The 20,021-nt window shown below is 42.4% G+C and overlaps 1 protein-coding gene and 1 long non-coding RNA gene across 2 annotated transcripts in view; one reads left to right on the forward strand and one right to left on the reverse strand.

The window, feature by feature from the left end:
- Window positions 1-12,061: 12,061 nt before the first annotated feature.
- Window positions 12,062-18,489, reverse strand: LOC127519131 (aurora kinase A-like). Its single transcript, XM_051906622.1, has 10 exons — window positions 15,734-18,489; window positions 15,179-15,466; window positions 14,679-15,020; window positions 14,190-14,396; window positions 14,002-14,096; window positions 13,813-13,863; window positions 13,194-13,575; window positions 12,925-13,104; window positions 12,600-12,739; window positions 12,062-12,379 (listed from the first exon to the last, which is right to left on the reverse strand). The coding sequence occupies exons 1-9, from the start codon at window positions 15,762-15,764 to the stop codon at window positions 12,606-12,608; spliced, it is 1,710 nt and encodes a 569-aa protein (XP_051762582.1). The 5' UTR covers window positions 15,765-18,489; the 3' UTR covers window positions 12,062-12,379; window positions 12,600-12,605.
- The window catches only part of LOC127519133 (uncharacterized), a 29,604-nt gene continuing 25,012 nt past the window's right edge, over window positions 15,430-20,021 (forward strand). The window contains exon 1 of the long non-coding RNA XR_007931735.1: window positions 15,430-15,528. This is a non-coding gene — a long non-coding RNA (uncharacterized LOC127519133). The remainder of the gene's footprint in view (window positions 15,529-20,021) is intronic.

A 20,021-nucleotide genomic window follows, 5' to 3' on the forward strand; every position in this document is an offset into this window, starting at 1 on the left:
TCGTCTGCCATGACCTCATCTCCAGGTTCAAGCAGGTCCAAGAAACTAGTAATTTAAAAAATATCATTTCTCCTCATTGTAACTGAACATGCCCATAATATGCATATATCCGGCTAGGTGCCACTAGTCTCGCCGAAACTACATATTTCACCTTTAAATTCATGTTTTTATAAATCGTGGAATTATTCATTTTCAAAGCTTTAATTATTCATTATGTGCTTGCAATTGCAATTGACACCCCTTCAATTCAGTGGCCTTACTCTTGTTTTTTGGGAAGAATATTGATTTGATTTACAGCGAGTCCCTGTCATCATCTTTTATTTTCTTTTGACTATTTAACGGAGCTAACCTTATTGATAATGTCATTATCATTTACGTATTTATAAACATTTTAAATGCATATCATTTTTATTTATTTATTTATTTATTTATTCTTTCTTCTTCTTTCTGATTTATACCTGTTTCAAAGTGATATTTACATGAGGTTTGATTTAATTTTAAGTATAGCTCCCCATTTATAATATAGTTCTCATTTTATTCCTAAGGGACTCTCTTTTCTCCACTTCACTTAAACTTATCACTTGGAATGTTCAAGGGATTTGACATGTAATTAAAAGGAAAAAAATTTTAACTCATTTGAAAAAACAAAAACCCGACATAGTACTGCTGACACTGAACATTCAAAGCTGGGGAAAGACTGGGTGGGTCAAGCAGAACAAAAGAGGGGTAGCCATTCTTATTCTTATTTATTTTAGAACATAAAGAATCAGATCCTGAAGGGAGATTTATTATGATAACAGGATCAATCTTCAAACACCATATAGCAAATGTTTATGCTCCAAATTATGATTCCCCTAACTTTATATCCCAGATGATCTTACTGTTCACTTACCACTGTAAAGGCTTAGGTTTTCTAGCCGGAGACATTAATTGTATAATGAATGCTTCCCTAGACAAATCTTCATCTGCAAATGTATCAAACCCTAAATCATCTAAGGTGCTTAATAGTTTATGTTCAGATTCTAGCTTGATAGACGTATGGCGTCAATTAAATCCTAAAGTGAGAGATTATACATTTTATTCTCACCCCCACAATTCATATTCCAGGCTTGACTATTTCTTTCTTCCTAATCAATTTTTACATGCAGTGTCTTGTCATATTGATTCTATCGTCCTATCAGATCACGCAGCAGTATGTTTGCAAATTGATCCCGCTTTCAGTATCCCTAGAACTTTAAATAGGAGGTTTAATACATCTCTTTTAAACAGCGATCCTTTTTCATCTTTTGTTTCAGATAGTTTGTCTCAATTTTGGCTCGACGACAGAGATTCTCCAGTGTCTTCTGCCATGATTTGGGATGCAGCTAAAGCCTCTCTACGCGGTCATCTTATTTCTTACACTTCCCATCTTAAAAGAGTCAAAGATAGTATAGGAAAAATCTTGAAAAGGAGGTAACCAGGTTGGAACAAATACATAAGCAATTCCCTACAGTTTCAAACTTAAACGCTTTGGTGAATGCAAGAACTAAGCTAAATATGGATCACACCTCCCATATTCAGAAGCTTCTGCTCTTTACTAAACAAAAATATTATGAATTTGGCAATAAATCTAGCTGGTTACTGGCATACCAACTAAAGAATCAAAATAATGACCGGTCAATTAATATATTAATATACGAAATATAAATGGTGTCACTTTGAGCGACCCTTTAGCCATAAACAGTACTTTCAAGGAATTCTATAAATCTCTATATAGTTCTAAATCAAAAGCGACAGACTCTGACATTGCTGCCTTTTTAAGTAATATCACATTACTATTTTCAGTAGAGGAAGTTTGGGCAGCAATTCAGTCCATGCCGAATGGGAAATGTCCTGGCCCAGATGGTTTCCCATTGGAATTTTGCAAAAAATTCTGGCCTAATATCCACCCGATTTTTATGCCTACAATCAATGGTATCTGGAAAGGTGAAATCCCCCCATCATGGAGACACACTTCAATTAGTTTACTCCTAAAAAAAGATTAAAAAAATCCTCTAAATTGCTCATCTTACAGGCCTATTAGTCTTCTTAATGTGGACTATAAGATAGTGGCAAAAGTTTTGGCTCGCAGATTGGAATCTACTCTTCCTAAGGTGATAAATCCTGATCGAGCAGGCTTTGTGAAATCCAGGCATGGTTCGGATAATGTACGTTGTGCTCTTAATGCTATACATTATTTTCATACTCAGAAAAAGACATCAATGATATTATCTTTGGATGCCGAAAAGGCTTTTGACCACGTGGAGTGGCCCTTCTTATTTTTGGTTTTGGAAAAATTTGGATTAAACTCTAATTTTATTAATGTTATTAAGCATCTTTACACAGATTCTATTGCCTCCGTCAATACAAACGGTTTGATGTCCGAAGGTTTTCCAGCTCGTAGAGGTTGCAGACAGGGATGTCCCCTATCACCCTTATTGTTTACATTATTTATTGAACCTCTGGCAGAGTCTATCAGGACTAATCCTGATACATCCGGAATTATAATTAATGGGAAAAAACACGTCATCTCTCTGTATGCAGATTACGTCCTTTAATATTTCGAGAATTTGCAGACCTCCACTTCCGCAGTTCTGAATTCCTTAGCTTCATTCAGTACTGTGTCAGGTTATAAAGTTAATATCGAAAAGTCTGTTTCTATGTCTTTCAATTACTCCCATAATTCTCTGATAGCCTACAATTTCCTTTTGAGGTTTCTAAAAAAGGTTTTAAATATTTGGGCATTTTCCTCACTCCTGACTTGAATAATTTGTTTGAAACAAATTATTCTCCTTTAATTCAAAAAGTTAAAAAAGATTTAGTAACGTGGACCTCTTTGCCAATTTCCCTTCTTGGGAGAGTTAACGTCATTAAAATGAACATACTTCCTTGACTAAACTATCTTTTTCAAAATCTTCCATGCTACTTAGCTACATGGTTCTTTAAATCTTTGAATTCTTACATATCATGTTTTATCTGGAATAATAAGCAACAGAGAGTTGGTCTTTCTAAAATTTGTAAACCAAAGGATCTTGGGGGTCTGTCCTTACCCAATTTCCAGCTTTATTACTGTGCTGCTAAAATCAAAATGATAACAAGCTGGGTTATAAATAGGCAGGACGCTCTGTGGATTGACTTTGAATCTTTATTTTGCCATCCAAGAAGATTAGATTTCCTGTGGTTTATTAACAATATATCCCAGATAAAATCTCTTACTGACAATGTGATTGTCTATAACACATTACTGGTCTGGAATGATGTGAAAAAACATTTGAATATCCCTCAAAATATATCCATTCACTCCCCTCTGGCTTTGAACCCGGACTTTCCCATTCAGATTAGGAGCATTGGATTGCTGGACTGGAGTTTTAAAGGTTTGTCTGACTTCTCAGGAATGTTTAACTCTGAAATTTTGAGAACATTTGAACAAATTAGAATAGAGTTTGATATTCCCTTCGAAGACTTTTTTAAATAACTTCAAATTCGGCATTTTATAGAGTCTCTTTTAAAGCAAAACAGATTTCGATTCAAATGATCAGAATTGGAAGAAACCATATTGTCAGTCAATTCTTTCAAAGGGCTTATTTCCAAATGTTATGCCTTACTAGCTTACTCTGATTCCTCAGTTTATGATTCTTTGAAACCACTGTGGGAACGGGACCTAGGAGTTTTGTTTAATTCCGATGATTGGACCAAGATCTGTGATGGTATTTTTCCAAAATTTTTTCATGTATTTTGGTCCTGTGCTCACATCTGGGTCATCGTCTAAGTACGCTTTCTCGACGTTCTCATCTCACAAGCTGGCCTAAAATCCAGCCCGCTCAGCCCGCAGCCAAGCCACTTGGCTAGCGAGAAGCGGTCCTGGAGAAATGGGTGACCTGGAGCTGAGGTAAACAGTTCTTCGGGAGACGATGCCCGCATCGCTCCCTCCCCGGAGGAGGGCCGGGTGGAGAATTTTGGTTTGTTCCGCCGCTGGTCTCCGGAGAGCCAGCGGCGGACCCATGAAGTAGAACTGTTTTCTAACCCTCCAGGTCCCAAGAGGGCGCGGCTGGCAGTGTGTGAGGCCCCACCTCGCCACTCTCAGCCCCCTCTCACTTCACCAGCAGGTCCCAGTGTGTTGGTCGAGGCCGCCTCCCATGTGCCGTCTCCCATTCACACTGCCACCTTGCAGAGTCTGACCCCACTACGGGTCGCTATGCCGTCCGAGTCGGGTCCCAGCACTCTACCTCACTGCCCCACGCCCGGTACGTCTGTGCTGCCTTTGGTCCCGCTGGTTCGGTGTCTGGAAGCCTGGCTAGCACTTTCCAGCCCGTCCCGCTGGCTCATTCGTGCCATCAGACTCGGCTATGCGATTCAGTTCGCCCGGTGTTCAGGGGTGTCCATTACACTCATGTGTCCCTGGACAATGCACCTGTTCTCTGGGCGGAGATTGCTGTCCTCCTGGCGAAGGATGCAGTCGAGCTGGTCCCTCCAGCCGATATGGAGTCAGGGTTCTCCAGCCCCTACTTCATTGTACCCAAGAAGGGCGGTGGGCTACGGCTAATCCTGGATCTGCGTGTCCTGAATCGGTCCCTTCACAGGCTGCCATTTAAGATGCTTACGCAGAAGTGCATTTTCAAATGCATCCGTCCCCAGGATTGGTTTGCAGCAATCGACCTGAAGGACGCGTACTTTCATGTCTCGATTCTGCCTCGTCACAGACTCCTATGGTTTGCGTTCGAGGGTCGGGCATATCAGTACAAAGTCCTACCCTTCGGGCTGGCCCTGTCGCCCCGCGTCTTTGCGAAGGTTGCGGAGGCGGCCATTGTTCCGCTCAAGGAACAGGGCGTTTGCATCCTCAACTACCTCGACGACTGGCTCATCCTGGCCAGCTCGCGGGAGCAGTTGTGCAAACGCAGGGACATGGTGTAAGCTCACCTCAGCCGGTTGGGTCTTCGGGTCAACTGGGACAAGAGCAAACTCTCCCCCGGGCAGAGGATCTCTTATCTCAGTATGGAACTGGATTTGGTCGCCCGTCCAGTCAGTGTTGACCTGCCTGAGTACGCTCAAGCGCAGGACGGCGGCCCCACTGAAACTCTTTCAGAGGCTCCTGGGGCATATGGCATCCGCAGTCATGCCGCTCGGATTGCTTCATATGAGGCCGCTTCAACACTGGCTCCGTGGCCGGGTCCCGAGATGGGCGTGGCAGCGCGGTACGTTCCGTGTCCCTGTGACACCGAACTGCCGTCGCACCCTCACCAAGTGGTCGGACCCTTCGTTCCTGTGGGCTGGAGTTCCCCTCGAACAAGTGTCCAGGCATGCTGTGGTCCACACAGATGCCTCTGCCACGGGGTGGGGGGCCACATACAACGGGCATGCAGCGTCGGGTCTGTGGACGGGGCCCCAACTGCATTGGCATATCAATTGCCTCGAGTTGCTAGCAGTACATCTTGTACTGGGCCGCTTCCAGGAGCTGTTGACAGACAAGCATGTACTGGTCTGCTCGGACAGCACTGCAGCCGTTGCGTACATCAACCATCAGGGTGGTCTACGCTCCCGCCGTATGTCGCAACTCGCCCGCCATCTCTTGCTATGGAGTCAGAAGCATATGAGGTCGCTTCGTGCCATTCACGTCCCAGGCGCGCTCAACCGTGCAGCCGACGAGCTCTCACGGCAGCCTCCACCTCCGGGCGAATGGAGACTCCATCCCCAGGTGGTCCAGCTGATCTGGCAGCGCTTCGGCGAGGCACAGATAGATCTGTTCGCCTCCCCGGAGACTGCCCACTGCCAGTTGTTCTATTCCCTGACCGGCGGCACGCTCGGCACGGATGCCCTGGCAATCAGCTGGCCCCGGGGCCTACGCAAATATGCGTTTTCCCCCAGTGAGCCTTCTCGCACAGCTCCTGTGCAAAGTCAGGGAGGACGAGGAGCAGGTCTTGTTAGTGGCTCCATACTGGCCCACTCAGACCTGGTTCTCAGACCTCACGCTCCTCGCAACAGCACCTCCCTGGCCCATTCCTCTGAGGAAGGACCTCCTGACTCAGAGACGGGGCACCCTCTGGCACCCGCGTCCCGATCTGTGGAAACTCCATGTGTGGTCCCTGGACGGGACGCGGAGGTTCTGAGTGATCTCCCGCAAGCGGTCGCAGACACTATCACTTCTGCTAGAGCTCCTTCTACGAGGAACCTCTATGCGCTGAAGTGGAACCTGTTTGTCGAATGGTGCTCCTCTCACCAAGAGGACCCCCGATCATGTTCGGTCAGAGCCGTGCTTTCCTTTCTGCAAGAGGGCCTGGAGTGAAGCCTGTCTCCCTCCACCCTCAAGGTGTATGTTGCCGCTATTGCCGCACATCACTATGCAGTTGATGGTAAATCACTAGGGAAGCACGATCTGATCGTCAGGTTCTTGAGGGGGGCGAGGAGACTGAATCCTCCCCGGCCCCCCTCTGTACCCTCTTGGGATCTGACCCTGGTTCTTACATCTCTCCGGGGTCGTCCCTTCGAGCCTTTGCAATTAGCGGAGTTAAAAGTACTGTCCCTAAAGACCGTCCTCCTGGTTGCATTGGCCTCGCTCAAGAGGGTAGGGGACCTGCACGCATTTTCGGTGACTCTCACGTTATCCTGAGACCCTGGCCTGGATTTGTGCCCAAGGTTCCTACCACTCCCTTTCGAGATCAGGTAGTGAACCTGCAAGCGCTGCCTTCGGAGGAGGCAGACCCAGCCCTAGCTTTGCTCTGTCCCGTCCGCGCTCTGCGCCTGTACGTGGACAGAACGCGAAGCTTTAGGACCTCAGATCAGCTCTTTGTCTGTTACGGAGGCCAGCAGAAGGGAAAGGCTGTCTCCAAGCAGAGGATGGCCCACTGGATAGTGGACGCCATCGCCCTGGCGTATGAATCCCAGGGCGTGCCTTGCCCGCTCGGGTTGAGAGCCCACCAGAGGAGTGGCCTCTTCCTGGGCGCTGGCGCACGGCGCCTCGCTGACAGATATCTGTAGAGCTGCGGGCTGGGCGACACCTAACACGTTCGCTAGATTCTATAGCCTTCGTGTAGAACCGGTATCTTCCTGTTTACTCGCTTCCACCAGCCGGTAGACGCGAAAAGCCCGTTCTAGTGTCGGCTTGCAATGCCACTCCCGCCCCCTGGGCCGGATACGTGCATCCTTTTTACTCCAGTCGAGTTCCCTGCTTGGCGAACCCTGTCGAGTTCCTCCGCCTCCCCCTTCGGCTCGGACATTGCGGAGTGTCTGATGCCAGGCCAAACCCCCGTCTCCGACGTTGACGTTTGGCTGGGTTCCACATGTCGTGACCCCTCCACGTGAGTGGTCCCATGTGTGTATTTGTCCACGGTCAACTCCCCACGGTGAGCCCGTGTCTTTCCCTTAGCAGAGCCAGCTCTGCTGTCACCTGTCAGATGAGTCTCCTCCTACCCAGGTGGAGCCATCCCAGGGACTCCATATGCGTACTGCCCACGGCCAGTCCATATGTGTACTCTCCACGTAAATTCCTCCCCTACGGGTGGGTAGTGGTCTCTGCAGCATCCCCTACGGGTTCGCTTCCCCAGTGTAGTCTAGTTTACTTAGTGGGTATGACGGCAGTAGACTCTCTCGGCGTAAGCTTGCCCCCTTCCCCGTCCCACTGGTGCGCCGCGTGGCTAGAGCTTGCGCTGGGCACTGGAAGGGGTTCATACTGTGGCGCTTTATTTGGGATCCCAATTCGTCGGTCACTACTGACGTACATCGAACGTGACCGACTGAAAGGGAACGTCTCGGTTACGTATGTAACCCTCGTTCCCTGAAGGAGGGAACGGAGACGTACGTCCCGTCGCCACAGTTGCTGTACCCTCGCTGTAGTGCGGACTAGGTTGTCTCCTCAGCGAAAAACAGAGTGGGATGGCATCTGCTCCCCTATTTATACCACCTGGTGGGGGCAGCGCGCATTATGCAAATATCGCACGCCAACTTCATTGGCCTGTTGTAGTTCACTCGAAGCTGATAGTGCTCTCTAGCGATATCCTAATTCGTCGGTCACTACTGACGTACGTCTCCGTTCCCTCCTTCAGGGAACGAGGGTTACATACGTAACCGAGACAGTTTGTTTGTTTGTTTGTCTTTGTCTTCCTTGTTTGTACTATTTGAAAATCCTTAATAAAAATAAATAAATAAATATATATATATCTATATATATATATATATAACATCTGTTTAACTTATAACATGAAAGTAAAGTTAATAATATAACTTGGATTTCACATAAGGACACTGCCACCACCATGTTTCACTGTAGGCACCATGCATTTTTCTTTGTATTCCTCACCTTTGCGACACCATACAGTTTTGAAGCCATCGGTTCCAAAAACATTTATCTTGGGCTCATCACTCCAGAGTATAGAGTCCCAGTAGTCTTCATCTTTGTCAGCATGGGCTCTGGCAAACTCTAGGCGGGTTTTTTTGTGCCTGGGCTTTAGGAAAGGCTTCTTTCGTGGACGGCACCCATGCATGCCATTCCTCTGCAGTGTACGCCGTATTGTGTCACGGGAAATAATCACCCCAGTTTGGCTTTCTACTTCTTTAGATAACTGCAGTGAACTTGCATGCTGATTTTCTTCAACCCTTCTCATCAGAAGACGCTCCTGTCGAGGTGTTAACTTCCCTGGACGACCTGGACGTCTCTGTGAGATGGTTGCAGTTCCATCTTTTTTAAATTTTTGTACCACTTTTGCTACAGTATTCTGATGGGTAAGTAAAGCTTTGCTGATCTTCTTGTAGCCTTCACCTTTCTGGTGTAAAGAAATTTTCTTTCTCAGGTCTTCCGACATTTCTCTTCCATGTGGTGCCATTGCTGACAGCATGAAATGGGAAGGGGTTTTAACACCCTTTTATAGTCAACTGCTGGACACCTGTGTAATGAATAATTAGACTCACCTGTGGTTGAATTCTTGTTAAATTAGACATTTGTAGTCTAAAATTTAGCTTTGCTCCAGAGACTTTCAGTGGGGTGTACTCATTTTTGCATCACCCTAATTTGAGTAAAACTGAAAATTTTGTTCTCTAAGTTATAACATGAAAGTAAGGTTAATAATATAAGTTAAACAGATGTGTAGTGAACAGCACATTCCAGGGCCCAGTTTATGGCCGGGCCCCTCTCTGTCCGTAACAGCGGACAAAGGTTTGCTACATTTTGATTGGATCTTGGTGGACTAACACAAACAAACTGTCCAACGCCATCAGATAAAGATGTAAGGACAACATCCAGACCTCTCTTAGAGGGCAAGAAGAAGACCTCTTGTACCAAGCCTAGGAAGGACAGGACTTCTCATTGGTCCACATGCAGTTTCTGCCCTTCACCCATCTAGAGACTACTTCCTAAGGTTGGCCAGAGACTGCCATAAAAATTCCTTGGGACCTCAGCAGCAATGGGTAAAACAAAGAGAGATCACAAAGATCCATCCAAAGCCATTCAAAACTGTGTTTGAAAACCTTAGAACTGATGCAAACTACGCATCCATTTCATACTTATTCACAGGAATAAGTATTCTCAGTGACAGCTATTTGTAGTGCAACATCTGACACAGATTCAGCTGTTAATGTACAATTGAATGAAAGCATGACGGTTCAATCTTCTTCCATCATGTTTAGTCTCTATTTATTTAGAATACTGCCAAAGGTATTCTGGTGGTGGTTTGGAAAATGAGAAATGCATTGGTAAACTTTAAAGACACTGTAAAGACTTCCAACTTTGTGCTTTATGCAAATGAGTTCCACAGGGGAAAGAAGGGTGGGCCACACTGTGTGTGTCCCCTCTGATGCCAGCAGCCAATCACAGCACTCGAATGGAGAAGCGCCAAATTGCAATCTCCTCCTCATCAGAAAGGGATAAAGGTACCCTTTCAACAGACATTCCTTGTTCTGAGTCTGCCCTTCAAAGGGGAAAGACATAACAGATATACCGTTCTGGGTCTCAACTCTGTAAGGAGTGAGACATTAACAGATACACCGTTCTGAGTCTGTCCTGCACGGGGATAGGCATTGACAGATACATTCTCGTTCTGAGCCTCTGGTTCGTCCAGAGAGACAACAACAGATCCCATGATCTACAGCTGGCGAGGCAGCAACAGAGACGACCACGTTCTGAGCCTCCAGCCTGTGAGGAAAGAGACATTAACAAACACTACGTTCAGAGTTTCCGTCCAGCGAGACAGTAACGACATCTGCAACAAGGTTAAGCTCAGGAGAGCAAACCTTCACTCCAAGGTACCTTCGTCTGCGTGTTCCAGATTGTTAAGGACCTACTGCACCTACACCAGGGCCTCATCTGCGTGTTCCAGATTTTAGGACCCTTTGGTGCTTCTGGAGATCAGCATCCCGCAGAGCTTCGTGTTCAAGACTGTTGAAACAGATTCTGACTCCTCTCCCCACTGCATTGTCACCCAGCACAACCAGTGGAAGACGTCACCGTCATCGGACTCAACCACGTGGAACGTAAATATCACTTAACCAAACCTCTTTCCAGAGACCTTGGCATTGTTGTATATTGTCAGTATATAATTTCCTAATTCCCATTAGATGTAATATAGCTGATGTTAGTTAATAACAAATAATCTTTCGTTTATTTGTTTAGTGCATAATAAGGTTCTCCACCTTATTATTTTTCAGAGAAACAGTTTATCTTTCCATAAGATAACGTAACTCTTCCATAGCCACACCAACTTAATCACTTGTATATGGTATTCATTTAGTAGTTGTGTTAGTTATTCTTGTTTATCTTTTGTTAATAAAATTTATTTTATTACACTTGTGTCTTCCTTGTGCTGATAATACAGAAAAGGCTCTACAAGTTAGCAATCTCACCAATCTTTCAGATAAATCAGCTGACCACTTTACATTCATTCCAAATGAATGAAAGCCCCTGTTGGGAGTGTTCTCATACTGCCAAGGTAAAGACCTTGACTGGTGCCCTGAACTAGGAAAAGGGGGGAAGTGGTCATCTGATGTACTCATAACCACACCTTAAGAGACGTGTGATCCAAAAATTACAACGTCAGTGGTGACGTGAGTACCAATCCCTATTTTGCTTCGCATCCTTGGATGGGCGAAAGTAAAAATCACTACAGATGTTATATAACTTAGTCTTATCAACATTTTGGAAATTGTTTTTGTTCAATGAGATATTGTTTAAAATGTTACTTTTCAAAGGGGGTGTACTCATTTACAGTGAGCACTGTATTTAATCAATGCTGAGATCCAGGACTGAAACTTATTTTAAAGGATTAGTTAACTTAGTTAACTTACGAATAAAGTGTAACTGATGCGCTTTTATCGTAAGTTGAATACGGAAGGCATATGACGTAATGTAAGCGTTTTGAACTGCGAGACGCATTACGCTTTCTTCCTACATTGAATACGGAAAGTGGTCTGGTGGAAGCTAGATATTTTATTGTCACGTTGAATTCAGTTCACTGTGACAATAATAGATGGATTTTTTCTAGATGATAAAATTTCTGTATTGAAAACTTTCAGCGTGTTTGTCATGGTAATGGATATGACAATGTTGATATGTTTAGTCTTGGTGGAATAGATCTGCTGCTGGAAAGTGAGTTCAGGACTTGCTACTGCCAATACATAAACAGACATTCTGCTGCTGTACAGTATTGCATTCATGAATTACCCATGGCAGATCTATACAGGTGGAGCTGGGGAAGGTGGGAGGTTTCTGAAAGCGCGCTGCAACTACAGCAAGTGCTATCAAAGTACTTGAAGGTTGGGCAAGCGAGCTCATTGGCTACTGATACAGCAGGAACCAATCAGCTGTGCCCTAAAGAGAATGATGTGATTGCAAGCAGACTGAGTTTAGGACCTATCAGCCTGTGCCATCTAGAGTTTCATGACAGAACTTTGTGTTTTTGGGTAACTATTCCTATAAGCTTCAAGATTGACCTAAATCTTTCTAATACATGAATAGTGGATAGTGCACCAAATTATAATTATTATTGTTGACCATTGATAGTCTCATTTTGTGTAGGGTTATGTTGTAGACAGGCTCTACAATGCACTGAAGCTTGCAACCATGTAGCACTTACGCAACTAAAAACATTTATTCAAAGGGGTCATATAGAGTTTTTATATACATATATACATATACAGTCACAGACAGATTGGTCATAAATAAAGATGACTCGTCTTGACGTTTTAAAACAAAATAAATGTGTCTGTGATGACTTGACGATTCTCTCCAGTCTTGTCGTCTCTCGTGTTCTTCTCAGACGTGGACAGGCTCTGAGTCTCTGGTGCGGCGGCTCTGAGTTCCTGTCAGGCTGGGGTTGGACTTCAGGCTTCAGTCAAATCTCAAGTTCAAGCCCTCCACCGACGACAGCAAATCTGTTATTTCCTATCCAATACAAAGATTAAATGAACGAGTCAACTCATGAATGATTCAGAACTGATTTACAACAGAACTGAATTCTGTTTGCATCACTGATTCTGTTATTTTCCTGTTTATTAATGTGAAGAACATTACAGTGAAGACAAATTTGAAAATCTCACTAGAAACAATCCAGAATTGAAGGCAAATGATAATAATCTACTCTGTCTGTTACACTTCCTCACACCTGTAATCACTGATGGAGTGAATCTCCTGAACTTCTCCAATCTACATCATTTCTGATCCATTTATGTTGTAACATCTGCTCTAACGTCGGCCGTTTAGTTGGATCCCGGGTTAGGCACTGGCTAATCAGATCTCTGCATTCTGTACACATTTTAATAAGGAGAGAGCTGGTTAGTCATGACCATGTGACTTGGCATCTATGAAAACGGCACCTAAAACATGATTAATGTAATGTAAAATGTTCCATACTTCACCTTTAACTGTTTCTGTGCAGAGCCTTTGCTTTATGTGTGTGTTTATCAATGTTTTCAATATTATTCACTCACCTTTGGATAAGCTGGAGTTCTGAAATGTAACTTTGGCTTGTGTGATTTCCGCTCTGTCCTGAAAAGGAGAACATGCGTTCACCATCTCATACAGCAGCACTCCTAGAGACCAGACATTCGCTGGGACGGCGTGAAATCGAGGGTCTGTCAAGACTTCAGGTGGGCAGTAATCCAGTATTCCTGTAAGCAGGACATTTGCACATTGTTGAGCTTTTTTTAAAGCATCAAATAATCAGTAAGCTCACTACATTCACTCCCAAAACGCTCACCACGGTATATGTTCCTCTCGTAGCCATCGCTGCTCAACAGCTGACCGCAGCCAAAGTCTATCAGCTTGAGCTCTAACGTGTTTTTCTTCAACAGGAAGTTCTGCGCATGAATGTCATTATGAAAAACACCATGCTCAACGCAGTGTTGTACTGCCAGCACAGCCTGTCGCATGATGACCCGCGCTGTTGTTTCGTCCAGTTGAGGATGACGAACGATGAAGTCCAGCAAGCTCTCGCAGGGTTCAGGGAACTCCATGACCAGAGTGAATTTTCGAGGATGTTCAAACCACTCGTATAGTTGTATGATGTAGGGGCTTATGGGTTCTCGCCTCATCATCAGCAGCAGCGCCACTTCTGTAACGAGAGGTCCGGGATGCCCAGGCTAGAGAAAAGTAGTAGACAGAAGGTTAGCTGGGTAAAAATCTGAAGAAAACATATTATTTTTAAATATACTTTTCTTTGATCTTTTCAGATGCGTTCAACAGAGTCTTTTTGGTCATTTGGTGTTTCTAGGCTTATTTGTCTGTTACATTTACACCTAATGCTTCCTACAGGTGTATTAACTACAGTAATCTGCACTTAAACAACTAAATACACATTCAGGTTTTGGCCAACTTACAATATCAAGGTAACGATTGTTGTCAGTCTTGCGCATCCGCTTGATGGCAACCTGAAAAAAACAATTCAATAACAGGAAAATTATTCAAGCAGCTGACCTTGATCCAAGGGTTAAACCATCTGTTAAATGTTTTAAATATGTTTTGATGCACGCAAGAGCAACATGTTTGTACAGTTCGGTAAGATTTACCTTTTTGGAGTCAAATCTGCGTGTTCCCTCGTACACCCTGCCAAATCCTCCAGATCCAATCATCTCTCCCACGTTATAGAGAGACTCAAAGGACTCTGAAAACAAACAGAAAAATATGAGCTTGATAGATCCTTTGTTTCGTTTTAAAAATATCAGTGCTGTTGGAGAAATAATGACTGTCGATTTACCGTTATTTGTCTTGACGGCGGAGTGATCTGGAGCAGGTGACGGCTCAGGATCAGGCTCTGGCTCCAGATCTGCTGGAGGGACAAAAGGCTCCACAACATCCACAGCACTACTGTGGAAACAGCAGCCGAAAGGACTCTTCAAAGCCTTCCACAGCCTCTGGAAGACAGAACCAAATCCTTTCCTCTTCCGACATTCTGTAGGTTCTTCTGAAATGTAGAAAAACAATTGAAAACAACTATTAGAAACATCTCTGACATCAAATTAAACAATGATATAATGACATAACTTAAATTTTACTGTTAAATTCTTCTATCTGTGATGTTATAAATCCAAAGTAATGGAAAAATGTCCAATTTCAGCTAAATATTGCTGAGTAACAGTAAATGTGACCAGACATTAACATGTAAAAACTTGAGCCAGTTTAACACATGAAATATCAGAATCTCTATCTGTACACTTTACACCGCCCAGCCTTATTTCACTCTCACCTGTTGAGCTCTTGTTCACAGGAGAAGCCTCCTCCACGGCACCCTGAGCAGTTCGGCCATTTGAAGTCTCTGACGGCCCGACAGGAACTTGACCCGGCAGCGGAGGGCACATCCACTCTTCGAGGCTGTCGGACCTGGACAAACACCGGTTGCCCTGTTGGTTTGGGCGATCTGATCCATCACCACTCCACCTCCATATGACGCTGTACGAGCCTCTGCTGCTGAGGCTCATCAACTCTCTGCATGACCGCCTCTCTACATTGTCCTCAGAGAGGGACAGAGATGATGTGGACATGATGCCCGGTGAAGAATCTGTCTGAGTGGATCTGGAGTGGCCGGAGGCTGGAATATTTCAAACATCAAAAACTGTTTTTTAATAATATCAGTAATCAGTGTCAGTGGTCACATCAAATTGTTAATTTTTTTTTTTTTCTTCAACTTTCAAAGATAAATCGTTTATTAACTGAGCCATAACTCCTTTAACAAAAGCCTGTTCTGACCTCTGTGAGAGCGTTTAACAAGTCTTTTAAATGGAGTGGACGGACGTCCATCATCTGGGCTCTGCTGGCTGCCGCTCTGCCACTTCCTCCTCCAGTGATCCTGACCTGTGGACACAAAAACAGAAAAGTCTGACGGCAGAGGTGTTAAATATCCAGATATCTCCTGGCTCAGTGTCTGGGTCGGGTCTGGCAGCGGATCCTGATCGTGGTCACCAGAACCGGGTCTCCAAAGCTCCTGACCAGCCGTCTGACAGGAAGCAGCTCTCCTGGATCTGGAGCTGCCTGAGGCTGGAATATTTCAGACATCACATAGTTAGTCATGTTTTAATAATAATCAATAATCAATATCAGTCAATAACAAATTGGTACTATAGTTACTCAAATTGAAAAGTTTACTTCATATGCAAGGGATCAAATACTTGTGATCACTTAGCTGGGAAAATTGGGGGATCAAATGGGTTCCCTCGCACAAGTTTCTTCACATTCATTTTGTAAATCATTGTACAACATCATAACATAACACACCATAAACAAATGAAAAACTAAAGCACTCACCTCCTCTTTCACCCCCGTGAGCCATCGACATCCTCTTCCAAACTGCAATAAAAACAATAACTTACAAAATACAATATATATAAAAAAAGAATGAAATACAACTCTCCTCAGAAATAATCCTCCAAAAAAAAAAAAAGAATAAGAAGAAGAAAGAAAGAAAAAGCTAAAAAAAAAAAGAAAGAAAGAACCGAAACTACAAACTCCTTCTAAAATAAAAAAGAACAATAAAACTGTCCTCAGAAATAATATGAAGTCTTTCAAAATAAATAAAACTATGTGAAAGAAATATCCTCCGCTCTCCTTCTAGAATAAAAGTCTCCTCTCAGCTTCAAAATCTCAAGAAATGCTCTGCAAAAGTCTCTGAATTCGCTTCGTCTCTCAACCAACAGATAGCGATCTGGTTCGAGTGTGTATATATGCAGACAGAATTCATAACACGCGTCGCTATAGCAACTAAAATTTGAATCACTCATGCGCGCACACCTGAAGTCACGTGTGTGAGCAGAGCGCGTGAGCGCACATCGAATCTAAACACATTTATTGAATAGTTACAAACTTCATTTTGACGTTTTCTTTAATACATATGAGACTTATTCTTTCTAAACTGTAGAAGCGTTGGAATAATGTATGGTAATAAAACAAAATCATAAATCGAAATAAAATGAACTTTATGTCAATAAAATAAAACTTCAAAATTACGTGATTGACTTCATTTAAACGACAGATAATTTATTGCCCAGCTATGTTCATTACATTATTAATTCCTAAATTTCAGTTAAATCAAATAACAGAATCCCAATAAAAGAAATACATCTGAATTAAACGTCTATATTTTTAATTGAAGCAGGGCGAGGCCAGAAACGTTCAAACGGCCTTCATAAAACAGGGTGGGGAAATCATATAGGCCTAAACGTATCGAATATAAAAACTGCATGCCAAATTATATAAAAAAACAACAACAATAATACAAATAAATAACATTAAAAAAAACAGCAGTTTTAAGTTCACAGTTAGAAAACAGCAAATAGCCTGAATGAATTAATGAATTTATATATGGTCAGGCACTTGTACGTGTCAATATATTATTAAAATTTTAGCAAAATCAAGCTCAAATGGAGTTATGAGGTTTTTGACCATTTTCGGAGAATGTCAGAGATTCGTCATTAACAGCCGCATCTGAGGCAGTGCATCACGTGTTCATCAACTTACAGCTTATGAAGATTACTGTAGATATGCGGACACTCAGTTTCTTCTGACATTTGGCCAAAATCTCACGTTATTAAAGACTAAGCTGCTACGCACAGGCTATTTAAGACTCTTCTCCGCTCCTCAAACACATAAACATTAGTTTTTATATAGAGAGATTCTTGAGTAAAGAAAACGCTGTACTTACTCAAACAAACAGTTCATTTACCATAATACTGTAAACAAGCAGAGATCTCTCTTCAAACACTTCATTCACGATAGAGGCGTGTGGAGTTGATGTTTGACTGACAGTTTGAAGAGCCAATGGAGTTACGAGGTTTAGTCACGAGATCTTTTTAATACTTTTTTTATTGGTTAAATATTTTAAAACACAGAGACGTAAAGGGTGACCAATAGTAATGATTTCTGAATCTATAACTATACACTATAAATGTTTGTACTTATCTTTGCATGTCTTCTGCAATATTACTCTGAGACGAAGGGGCTTCTGGTTAAACACGGGGATGATCTCATCATAATAAACGCGTTATGGGAATTGCGCGGTTTCATTGCTTGATTTCTTGCAGCGGTACATACAGTTGCAAAAAAACGCATGTTATTTTTTATTTAGTACTGTCCTGAGTAAGATATTTTACACAAAAGATGTTAACATATAATCCACAAGACAAAAAAAAAAAAAAAAAAAAAAATAGCTGTATTTATTAAAATGACCCAGTTCAAAAGTTTGTGAACCATTGATTCTTAATACTGTGTGTGGTTACCTGGATGATCTACGACTGTTTTTTTTTTGTTTTGTGATGGTTGTTCATGAGTCCCTTGTTTGTTCTGAGCAGTTAAACTGAGCTCTGTTCTTCAGAAAAATCCTCCAGGTCCTGCAGATTCTTCAGTTTTCCAGCATGTTTTGCATATTTCAACCCTTTACAGCAGTGACTGAATGATTTTGAGATCCGTCTTTTCACACTGAGGACAACTGAGGGACTCAAACACAACTTTTAAAAAAGGTTCAAACATTCACTGATGCTCCAGAAAAAAACATGATGCATTAATAGATGGAGGGTGAAAACATTTGGAATTTGAAGATCAAGGTAAATTGTATTTAATTTGTCTTCCGGGAAACATGCAAGTATTTTCTGTTGCTTTCGAAGGGCAGTACTAAATGGAGAAAAAAAAAAAAAAATTATATTCCAGCGAAATAAGAAAAATTTGGACCTCTTCATCCTGTTCAAAAGTTTTCACCCCCCGACTCTTAATGCATCGTGTTTCCTTCTGAAGCATCAGTGAATGTTTGAACCTTTTTTAATAGTTGTGTTTGAGTCCCTCAGTTGTCCTCAGTGTGAAAAGATGGATCTCAAAATCATTCAGTCACTGCTGTAAAGGGTTCAAATATGCAAAAGATGCTGGAAAACTGAAGAATTTTTGGGACCTGGAGATTTTTTCTGAAGAACAGAGCTCAGTTTAACTGCTCAGAACAAACAAGGGACTCATGAACAACCATCACACAACAAAAAAAACAGTCGTAGATCATCCAGGTAACCACACACAGTATTAAGAATCAATGGTTCACAAACTTTTTAAATGGGTCATTTTAATAAATACAGCAATTTTTTTGTCTTATGGATTATATGTAAACATCTTTTATGTAAAATATCTTACTCAGGACAGTACTAAATAAAAAATAACATGCATTTTGTATGATCTCTCTTATCTTGTTACAATTTTGCACATTTTCACAGATTCTGCAAGTGGTTCACATACTTTTTCTGGCAACTGTATCTATCTATCTATCTATCTATCTATCTATATATATATATATATATACAAATTAGGCGATTAAAGTGACTGATATTTGCTTCATGATTTTCAAATTCAACTCCACATTCCACAAACGCGCGAATCTTACCATTACATCCAGGGCGGGAATAACAGAAACTGACGAATCAAACTTGGGTGGGCCCAGGCCAGTGAAATGAAGGGGTGTCAATTACAATAAAATGTGAATTCATTAAATGATTGTACTCAATTAGCTTACGGACTATGAATAAGTAAGGCTTTGAAAATTAATAATTCCAAAAAACATGAATTTGAGGGTGAAATATGTAGTTTCGGCGAGACTAGCGTCACCTAGCCGGATATATGCATATTATAGGTATGTTCAGTTACAATGAGGAGAAATGATATTTTTTAAATTACTATAGTTTCTTGGACCTGCTTGAACCTGGAGATGAGGTCATGGCAGACGAGGGTTCACCATCAATGATACGCTCTCCAGTGTTGGTGCTGGACTGATCATTCCACAGGCCATCGCACGCCTCAGAGTTCTGCTGGAAAGGGTCATTCGAAGGGTCGAGGAAAACCACCTTTGGGATTCTGTTGTGCCACTCACATTAATCAAATCTGGCATAATTGCTGTTTTATGGTTAATTATCAGGGACCAATGTTTCTTGAGCAGTGAATGTACATAGACTACAGTACCGGTCAAAAGTCTGGAGACATATTTGTAATGTTTTTGAAAGAAGTCTCTTATGCTCATCTAACCTGCATTTATTTGATCAAAAATACAGAAAAAAAAAAACAGTGATATTGTGAAATATTAATACAATTTAAATGAATGGTTTTCTATTTGAATATACTTCCAAATATAATTTATTTCTGATGCAAATCTGAATTTTCATCAGCCATTACTCCGGTCTTCAGTGTCACATGATCCTTCAGAAATCATACATATTTATATATAATCTCTACAGATCCTTCAGATTTCCAGCTCCATGTAGGTGCTTCTTCTCTTCAGTTTACTCCACTCATTTTCTATAGGGTTCAGGTCAGGGGACTGGGACGACCATGGCAGAAGCTTCATTCTGTGCTCAGTGACACATTTTTGTGTTGGTTTTGATATTTGTTTTGGATCACTGTCCTGATGGATGATCCAACCACGGCCCATTATTGGATTTGTAGCAGAAGCGGTCAGGTTTTGATTTTTTTATCTGTTGGTATTTGATAGAATCCATGATACCATGTATCTGAACAAGATGTCCAGGACCTCCAGCAGAAAAACAGGCCCCCAACATTAAAGATCCAGCAGTAT

The sequence above is a fragment of the Ctenopharyngodon idella genome, chromosome 9 (genome assembly GCF_019924925.1).
Source record: "Ctenopharyngodon idella isolate HZGC_01 chromosome 9, HZGC01, whole genome shotgun sequence".
NCBI lineage: Eukaryota > Metazoa > Chordata > Actinopteri > Cypriniformes > Xenocyprididae > Ctenopharyngodon > Ctenopharyngodon idella.

What these genes read in the sequence shown, in the direction of transcription:
- LOC127519131 (XM_051906622.1), bottom strand. Translation starts at nt 15,764, where the DNA reads ATGTCGATGGCTCACGGGGGTGAAAGAGGAG. An exon ending in TCACGGGGGTGAAAGAGGAG is followed by an intron (nt 15,467 to 15,733) that starts GTGAGTGCTTTA and finishes GAAATATTCCAG; the next exon opens with CCTCAGGCAGCTCCAGATCC. An exon ending in TGTTAAACGCTCTCACAGAG is followed by an intron (nt 15,021 to 15,178) that starts GTCAGAACAGGC and finishes GAAATATTCCAG; the next exon opens with CCTCCGGCCACTCCAGATCC.